Source organism: Marmota monax, unplaced genomic scaffold, assembly GCF_021218885.2.
Source record: "Marmota monax isolate L192 unplaced genomic scaffold, Marmota_monax_Labrador192_F-V1.1 WCK01_AAM20220418_F8-fsc00076, whole genome shotgun sequence".
Taxonomy (NCBI): domain Eukaryota; kingdom Metazoa; phylum Chordata; class Mammalia; order Rodentia; family Sciuridae; genus Marmota; species Marmota monax.
Genome location: NW_026692843.1, coordinates 4,961,153 through 4,970,617, shown reverse-complemented (window position 1 = coordinate 4,970,617; position 9,465 = coordinate 4,961,153). Strand labels below are relative to the sequence as shown.

General features: G+C 48.3%; 1 protein-coding gene across 4 annotated transcripts in view; it reads right to left on the bottom strand.

Annotated features, from left to right (window-relative positions):
- Positions 1-790: 790 nt before the first annotated feature.
- Positions 791-9,465, bottom strand: part of Ptpre (protein tyrosine phosphatase receptor type E) — a 134,832-nt gene continuing 126,157 nt past the window's right edge. For all 4 annotated transcript variants that reach the window (XM_046448759.2, XM_046448758.2, XM_046448757.2 and 1 more), the window contains 3 exons: positions 8,857-9,023; positions 6,963-7,098; positions 791-3,684 (listed from right to left, as the gene is read on the bottom strand). In XM_046448759.2, coding sequence (XP_046304715.1) covers positions 3,610-3,684; positions 6,963-7,098; positions 8,857-9,023 — 378 coding nt within the window. In that variant the 3' untranslated portion in view covers positions 791-3,609. The remainder of the gene's footprint in view (positions 3,685-6,962; positions 7,099-8,856; positions 9,024-9,465) is intronic.

Here is a 9,465-nt window from a genome sequence, read left to right as displayed (position 1 = left end):
TTCTGTTCCCTTTCTGTTTTCTGAATCAGAAAATAGCACACTGTCCCCCAGATAGCTGTCTGCACCCTGTCCAACCACCTACCTGCCCTTGCCAGGTGTGAGGGTGGCAGCAGACTGGATATGGAGCCACATGGTGGGATGTGCCCATGAAGGGTGGTGCCTGTCCCATCACCCTGTGTCTGGTGTGGAGCCAGGTGCACATTCTACAGGTGCTAAATGAAGGCAGGAGCCTGGAGCGGCTGGCTGGACCCCTCATGGTCAATTCTACATTGGCTGCCAAGAGAAGCTGTGATGGTGACAGGTTATTCTCAAAGGAGGCTGCAGAATGGGGCTGGGAAGGGCGTCTGGAAAGCTCCACAGGGCAGGGGCAGTTGTGCTGCCACAGAGGAGTGGGGCTGTGCCCAGCACAAGACACAAGGCCCTTCAGAGGAGCAGTGCTGGGTGCTGTGTCCTTGGTTGACCTGAGCCTTTAAAGTCCTCGCTATCACACACCGTTGCAGGTAGCTGAGAGCTGGCAGCCTCTGGCCACAGTGCCCACTCACTCACCTTTAGGGGCTGTGCTGGGTCAGAGCTAAAGTTTTGAAATCATTATATGTAAATTAGTTCCCACTTCCTGATGTAGGGCACTTGGTGTGCACGTGTGTGGGGCACTGGGGATTGACCTGGATCCTCATGTACGCTATGCAAGTGCTCCACCACTGAGCTACACCCAGCCCCTAATGCATGTCTTGTCTATGAGGACTTAAGGCACAGAAATAAAATTAAGAAATGTGAAGAAAGAGACAGAGGCTGGTAGTCAAAGTAATGGTTTATCCTCGCATCCGAATGTTTTAGATCTTGCAATTTGCATATACAAAGAATTCAGCAACATTCACTGGCATTATACTGAGAGCAAGATCAAATCATAAATCTAATAAAAGAAAATATGATAGTTGGAATTGTAATACATACATATAAAGACTGCACATAAATTATGCACAACTTAGTTAAATAAACGAAAATGTATCAGTTATCATACATTTAAAAAAATAACATGGGTATGTCTCCAAATGCTGAAACACAGGTATCAGGCTCGTTTTAAAAAGTTTTTAAAAACACATAAAAATACCTTTGAAAACACCAGTATGCATTCTTCATCTGTCTAGCACATCGAGAGAGTAAATTAAGTCACATAGTGACCATGGAGCATTCCGATCAGAATGGGAAGCTTCTGATCTCTATTTGGCATTTGAACGCAATGCATGCAGCAGAGAAAGGCGGAGGGGCACTGTGGTGGCCAGCCCTGGGCTGTTGTGTTCTGTACACTCGACTTTCTTTGACTGAGGGAAGAGATGAATGTGCCAGGTGCACAGATTAGATGCCAGGGCTCCGTACTCCCTCTCCACACAGCTGCCCAGGGAGAGGGTCTGAACTTGGCCTTGGGGGAGGTTGCAAGGCTGTAGGGACCAGCCCCTATGAAGGCAAGTCTGCCCAGACTGGGAAGGGACCCTACATCCACAGGAGGGTGGCTTCTGGTTGTTTCTGGAACGGGATAAGATTGGGAACAGGCAGAACCCAAAAGGGGACACCTGGGATAATCCCTGGGATGGTCCCCAGGGATGGGGGTGGGGGCAGGATAAACACATAAACAGGGCACTTTCCTGAGGACACTTTCCCTGTAAATCTACCTTAAGGCACTTCTTGATACAAGAGTTGCCAGGTAGACCATAAAAGGGCTTCAAGAATTCTGACTACCAGCTCCTAAATGGGGACGGAATTCCTGGCCCTTGGCTTTGACTTTAAACTCTATAATAAACCACCAGCTCCACAGTGCCCTTGCCAGGTGCTGAATGAAAGTACATGGCCCTCTTTTTCTCCTTTAGTCAAAGAAAGGCTCAGGGCTTGGGATGTTAACAATGGAAACAAAAGTAGCAATTGGCAAGTTACAGAGAGCTCCTTCCTTTCCGGTCTTCCCCCCAGGTGCCTGACTGCTGCACAGAGGACAGGGTGTAGACAGCTTGCGGCCTGGTGCAGTGTGGTGGCTCACGGTGGTGGTGAGGGAGCAGGCTTTCCTCCTTCCAGAAGGGCAGCTACTGTGGTCCCCGGGGGCCTCTGAGCCGAGGGGAGGGAGAGGAGCTTGGTTACCTGTGAGCCTGTGGAGGACAGTGACTGACCCAGTCACACCTGCATATACTGTAAACGAACAGGGGATAAACAGTGCAGCAGGCGGGCACCCTGGGTTCTCAGTGAAAATGCCAAATAAGGCCACTATAATTTCATACCTCTTTTAAAAGCAAAAAAAAAAAAAAAAAAAAAGTACCATAACTGCACATGTTCAATGCTTTCAGTATGTCAGACCAGACATCTGCTTTTAATATTGTGCTCTTCTGCTAGGTGTCTGATGGCCATGGAAAGATCATAGCCGAGTTAGAGGTTTGGACACTCATTCCCCCACCTCCTCTGTCCCTCAGCCAATCCCATCGGCAACAGGATCACTATTATTACCTAGTGCCAAAGGTCTCAGCAATATTTCCATTCAAAAATAAGTTAAGACTTTAGATTAAGGATTTCTGTCTTTGTTTTTTATTAAACATTGAGGAGTGGGATGTTTAAAAACTGTACAAATCTAGATTTTTTAAGATTTCTTTTCTTACAAACAATCTTAGCTTTTTACAAGAAACTTTTAAATACCAAAATGCTTCTCAGAAAATTTACAGTGTGTTTGCGATCATCCTCGGGTGTCTACCCAAATGTGTGCTCCTTGACTGTGCGTGCATAAGACACTATATGTTTGGACGGGAGGATTCTGCACTGAGCCTACAGGCCTTGCTCAAGGCCAGCACAGGCAGCTGCCATGCCTAGGAGGGAGAAGGAGAATGCTCTGGGTTGGACTCTGAGTCGAAAGGACAGACAGATGGACCATAAGTGGTGCTTTGGGAGTGTAGCCCCCATGGCTGACTTTGCTATACCCAAGGCCATGGGTGGATGGAAGAACCTGGCCATCATCCATGTCATCTACAAACATGGCTCACACGCAGCCTCTTGAACATTACCCCACAGCCACTGACCACACTGCTGTATTTTGGGCCTGGATTCAGGTTGGAAAGTCTTAGATCTTTACAATGGAAAGATAAATCATGTGGCTGAGGCTGAGGATTTTGCAAAAGTCCTTAGTGCATTGCTTTCAGAAATAATGCTGTTGCTCAGGATTGTAAGATCAGCACTTGGATTCTAACTATTCAGCTGATTTCTGAGTCCTCAACTGTCTTGACAATGGTCTTTGTGTTTAGGGTCTTGCATAAGCACACTTGGCATATTAAGAATTCCAACATTTAGAGATACACAATGTGTGAAATTACATGATATGAATCTAATGATGAATGAAGGTATTTACTGATATTAGCAGAAATATATATTTTGTGGGATATTATTTGATCTTAACATATTATTCCAATTTTTAAAAAAGGATATTTAAGATTTAATAACTTTATAGCAGGTGGCCTTTAAAGCATGACAAAATATATACAAAGAAATTAGGAAGGGCATTAATGTCAACTATGAAATAAATTAACATAATTTTTACAAAATATACTGACAATTAAATTAAAAAATATTTTAAGGCAGGAATCTTCATTTGAAATTAGCATAATCAGAAAATATATCAATAAAATCTTGTACCACTTTGTAGCAGAATTCATACTGTTCCTGAAAAGAAAAATAAGAAACAGTGAAATGATGCTTCAAAACCCATATTTGACTATTCATTAAAATAAGAACCATTAAAAAAATTAAATTCTGCCTGCTTACTGAAATACCATCTGCCCACATGCATATCAGCTTCTGTAACACAGTTTAGTTTTCAGGCCCATAAAAATTTCCAAATAAAGCTTTTCCTTTCATAGAAAGTGTCAGGATTTAGTTTCAGATTAGCGCATTCTCCAGTAGTCCAAGTAAAATATCTTTAGTTCTTATATTTAAACTGTAAAACAAACATTTTTTAAACAAAAAAAATCCAAAAAGTTCTATCAGATAAAGTTCATAATGTAACAAAAAGTATTTCATGAATGCTAAATAAAACAAAGATCTGGATTATTTGCAAACTTAAATTTACTCCACTAAAGGACTTGGTTTCATGTGACTTTTACTAGAAGTCAAAAGAATAACTGCCTTACATTTGTGTAAGGCATTTCTGTTAGTATGACATTGTACATATTGCCAGGCTCCTTGTCTCAGCCACCCCATGAGGGTGACCATCCTGCACTGCCTGTGGCGACCATCAGTGGGAAGAAAGGAAGGTGGAGAAAATGATAATTGCTGAATTTTTCCTGAAAAACCTACTGAATATTCAGACAAGCAAGTGGACATAACCCATCACAGGCAGAGGAGGTTCGCCAAAGGTTCCAGTGACAGCCGACAGTGGTGACCCTGCCTCTCCTGTAAAAGGGTGCAGCCCAAGGGGCACATGTGATCTGGGAGCCTTAGCCAAGGGCTCAGGAGGCCAGAGAGGCTGGGAGCCGTCCTCAGCGGCCTCCTGTCTTCTTTCCCAACATATGGGATGCAGCCTCTTCAAATCACAGGTCCAGCAAAGGTCAGAACATGCCCTCAAGACGGCAAACCTCAGCCGCTCAGCCTTTCCGGGAGTCTCAGTATGATCAGGATGGGATGGCACATGGTTTCCAGAGAAAGAAAGTTGGACCAAAAGCCTGGACCTGAGAGTACATGAATGCCAGTCCCTGCCAAACTCAGTCCAGGATGCGGGGAACAAGACTAAGTGGTCAGCAATTAGAAACTGGTTTGTGTGCCAAGTCAACCTGCACCAGTGAGCCTCTCTTTACCCAACTGAGGTTTTGCACCCTGTGTTCTTTGCCCAAATACCCTGCTAAGAGACAGGTCTGGCAGCACAGAATAGTGGTTATACCCTTTAATTCTGCAGTCAGGTAGATTGGGTTTGAATCTTGTTCTGACACTTAAAACCCAAGCAGTCTGCTTGACTATTCCAAAGGGGATGACTGCAAGAACATGCCCCGTGGACATCAGGATACGCAAGGAGACGAGAAGGATGTCTGTAAAGTGCCTGATACCTGATAGTCATCACGCAATGGCCAATTTGTCCCTATTTGTCTGCTCGCTGGCCTCTGTTTTGGAAGGCACATTATGTGCTGGGTGTGTGGGTGTGAAGCTGCCACCAGGCAGGAGAGCCAGAAAAAAAATCCCAGGGCAGCTTCCCAGTGAGGGGGACAGGAGGTGGGGGGAGAAGGGACGAGGGAGCAGAGCTGGGGCGGTAGGGCACTTGGACCTGATGCACTGGGAAATAAAACACTTGGGCCAGACAGGAAAATTACATGAGCCATGAACTCTCAGAGTCCAAGGAAGTTCTGCAAGCAGCTTCTCTGCAAGATGATCTTTGGTACAGTTGCTGGTGCCTCCCCTGGGGCCAGGCACTAGTAGAACTTTAAAGCAAATTTTGCACAGTGGCTTAAGGACAGTGCCATCAGCTCATTTCCCACAGAAACCCCCAAAGCAGAAGGAGCTTGTCCAAGTTGGCAGAGCCTTGGGAGAGTCCCATTGTGGCCAAGATGCTGTCCTGGAGGCCAAGGGTCACAGGGTTCTCACAGTGTATCTTTCTCTTATACTTATGTCTGCTCAGGCAGGACTAGAAGATGCCCGGAGGGAGACCAAAAAGGGGGTTCTTATTAAATTCTTAGTAACCATTATGATTGCTATTATTTTTATTAACACGCATTAATTGAACGAATTAATGGAGTTCATTTGATATTTCAACACTTTGTGGAGTGCTCTGTGCCATTTTTCCCACACCCAGCATTGTTCAGCTGTGACATGTGGGGCAGGAACTACCAGGAGGCAGGTGTAAACCACAGGAGGCTTTCATGGGCCTCTCCAGCATTTCCTCAGAGCCCTACAGGGACCAACAGAGCTGGGACTAGGGCCCGAGGCCAGTGGAGAGCTCTGGGTGCCTCATCCTTCCAACTGTTGCCAGCCATCCAGGTTCCCAATGGGGTCAGAGCTTGCAGGGTGCAGAGACTTACAGTGCAAGAGATCCAGCAAGCACCAAGTTCCTTCCAGTCCAGGGGCTCTCAAACTTGGGTTCACTTTGCTACCAGCCGTGGGGCTTTAAATATGCTGATACCTGGGTCCCCCACTAGGGGATTAGATTCCACTTAATTGGTTTGAGGGGCCATTTGGGCAACTGGAGGTAAGTTAAAGTCTCCAGGTGAGTGTACCCTGCAGCCAGGACAGACAACCCTGGTCTCAGGCACCAAGGCACACCTGCTCTTGGCTCAGTGGTTCCTGTGGCTGCTGTGCCCTCTGTGACAGGAAAGCTGTGGGAAGGTCCTCTCTCCTCCTTTCTTTCAGTGGGGACCAGGCTGCTCAAGGCAGGTTTGTGCTAGTGTGGAGAAGGAGCAGGCAGGGAGGAAAAGTCCTAAACAAGGGAGCTTTAGGGAAAATGATGAGCTATAACAGTCTTAAAATCATACCTTCTGGTTTAGCAAGTGCCCTTACTGAATTTGGTGAGGAAGACTCAATTCCCAAACCAGGAAGCATGTAACATAAGAGAATGTGTAGGGCAATCATATACCAGCTGGGTCCCTTATGTCCCTGGGCAGGGTCTTGAGGTTAGGTGAGACTCTGCCAAGGAAATCAGACCAACTAAACGCCATAGTGTAAGAATGAAAATGACAAGACATTTCAGTGCTGCTTTTGAACTTGATAATGATGTGATTTTTAAATGTGGTGGAATTTGTGGGCAAGCCCCTCCTCTTGGTCTTGCCCACAGGACAGATGTGTGTGAGACTGAGGAAGGGAGGGTGTGCGGCTTCACTGTGGAAAGCTGCAGCGGCTCTCTGCCCTGGGAATCGCACCCTCCGCCTCCCCACGCTGGAGCACCTTTCATGAAACAGACATCAAACACACGACACAATCCTCCACTCTTCTGGAAACATCCTTATCGTTCAGGTTCTTACCAGGGTTTGCACCATGTGTGGCCTCTGAAGTCGTAAGCTCTTCACAGCTTGAAATACATCTAAGAGTCCCTCAGCTTTTACTCGTTCCAAAATGTTGCTGAGGGCTATGAATGTACCTGTTCTCCCAGCTCCCGCACTGTGGACAGAAAGTGCGTGGTGATGATCATTCAGCTTGCACACAGAGAGCTTACAGCCACCCCTGCACACCAGCACGGAAGTGACAGTCACTGGAAAGGATCAGAATTTGTCTGGATCTTTAGTGATCTTTCCTGGAGCTTAGTTTCTGAGCAAGATTCAGCAAACCTACCATTGCTAGAGCATGTCCCCATTTACAGGAACCAGCTTGTTTGTGAAACGAATCAGACAGTTACAGTTTTTAAGCATTTCCCTTTTTCCTTGTGCAGACCAGGGGTTCCCCAAGTGTGGTTCAGGGAGCAGTGGGCTCAGCATCACCTGGGAACTCATTAGAAATGGGAACAATGCCATTCAGGTCCAGGGAGGGAGGAGGATCCTGGCACACACCCTCCTTACTGTGCAGGCCTGTCTTCTGGATCTGGGGACCCTGAAAAGTGGCACTTAAGGGATGTTAAGACAGCAGGTGCTCACTATTGAGGATGGTCAGACCTCGGATTTCCAGCAGTGAGCATGGAGTGAATGTGAATATTCATTAATGTCTAGAGCAGGGCCAGATGCTCTTAGTGTAGCCCAAGCCAGAGGCCGACAGGAGGTGGGACTGCCCAGCCTCTTCCAGCAGCTCTGACCTGCTGTGTTGCCTTCTCCCACATCTGCCTTTCCTCAGGTGGGACCCCTTGTGCCCTCCATGTGCTAAACTCTTCAGGAAGCCACGCCTTTCTACTTTATTCTAAATGACCTCTGCAAAGCCCTCTGGAACTAAGTGCCAGGTGTGAGCTCCGCTTCCTGGTCAGGCCAGGAGTGCACTCAGGTGACCTTACACTGGAAAGAGTCCCACCCCTCTTAGTTAGTCAGGGGCTCTGGTGGCCACACTATATGGGGCAGCAGGTGGAGGAAAGGCAGGTCATAAGAAGTGGGAAGTGAAACATAATCACAGCTTTAGAAGCAAATCATCACCCCAAACCCAAGTTGGCAGAACCTTGGGAGGGTCCCATTGCCGCCAAGATGCTGTCCTGGAGGCCAAGGGTCACAAGGTTCTCACAGTGTATCTTTCTCTTATACTTATGTCTGCTCAGGCAGGACTAGAAGATGCCCGGAGGGAGACCAAAAAGGGGGTTCTTATTAAATTCTTAGTAACTATTATGATTGCTATTATTTTTATTAACACGTATTAATTGAACGAATTAATGGAGTTCATTTGATATTTCAACACTTTGTGTGGAGTGCTCTGTACCTTCTTGGAGGAACTTTGTGAGGATGGCCACAGGACCGCCAGCCTGTTGGGAGTTAAGGTTATGGAGGGCGGGTCTTCAGATCTGGCGGGATTTACCGTATGCTCTCTGCAAGGTGCTGTCAGGTCCTCCAGGGGGAAATCCATTGCCTCCAGGGACATTCTACCCTGGGATGTCCCTCTTCCCCTGCCCATGATGGGGTGGGGGTGGCGATGAGGGATCCCAACCTGAATCCCCTCACGTGGCCAGCCCCCACCCCCACCCTCGTGGTCCTTCGGCAGCACAGACTGTTCCTGGCGCAGGAGGGAGGATAGCTAGAGAGGCCCGGAACGATTTTCAGGACCATGTTCCCAAAGCCTCCCGCAGGTGCTTTCTGCGTGTATACCGGGATGGCCTTCACGTGCTATGTGACGTCATGCGTGAAGTGTGTAAGGGAAGGGACACAGTCTAGGGACTCACGATGCCCGCAGCACTCCCGGGCTCTGCTCCCCAGCTGCCGGGTGGGCGGCAGGGTCTGCGGGCGCGCTCACCTGCAGTGCACGGTGATGGGGTGGTTGCCGGTCTGCTGCTGCTGCTTCTGCACCGCCGCGATGAGGTCGATCATGCCTTTGCCCTCGGCCGGAATTCCGATCTCGGGCCAGCCGTGGAAGTGGAACTGGCGCACGGTGCGGACCTGCCCTTCCTGGCGCGCCAGGGGCTGCATGGGAGAAGGGTCTCAGCACTGCAGGTCCACGCCCCCTGGGTCTACCGACCTGTCACGAGTCTGGCTGGGCCCAGAGCCCTCCCTGGCTCCTCTGTGGCCACCAACATCATCTCCTTCCCCCCAGGCTATCGTAACAGGCCTGGCTAGTCCTGGGTCCAAGACATATAAGGACAGCTGTGCTCAGGGCAGGACATCCTCTTTCTGAGATGTCAGGGCTCAGAGGCTGGAAGCAAGTCCTGCATATGCCTAGCAGCTGTGTGACCCCCTGGACTGGCTGGCTGGAATTCAGAACCAAGACCCACAGGTGAGTCATCTCACCCTGCTGACCCAGAGATCGCGGAGAGTTTTTGCAAAGGTGATCAGAGCCCCGGACCTAAAGGGGACCTGGATGGGGGTTCTGAGGAGGTCCATGGCAGAGGGCCCCAAGAGGCCTCTG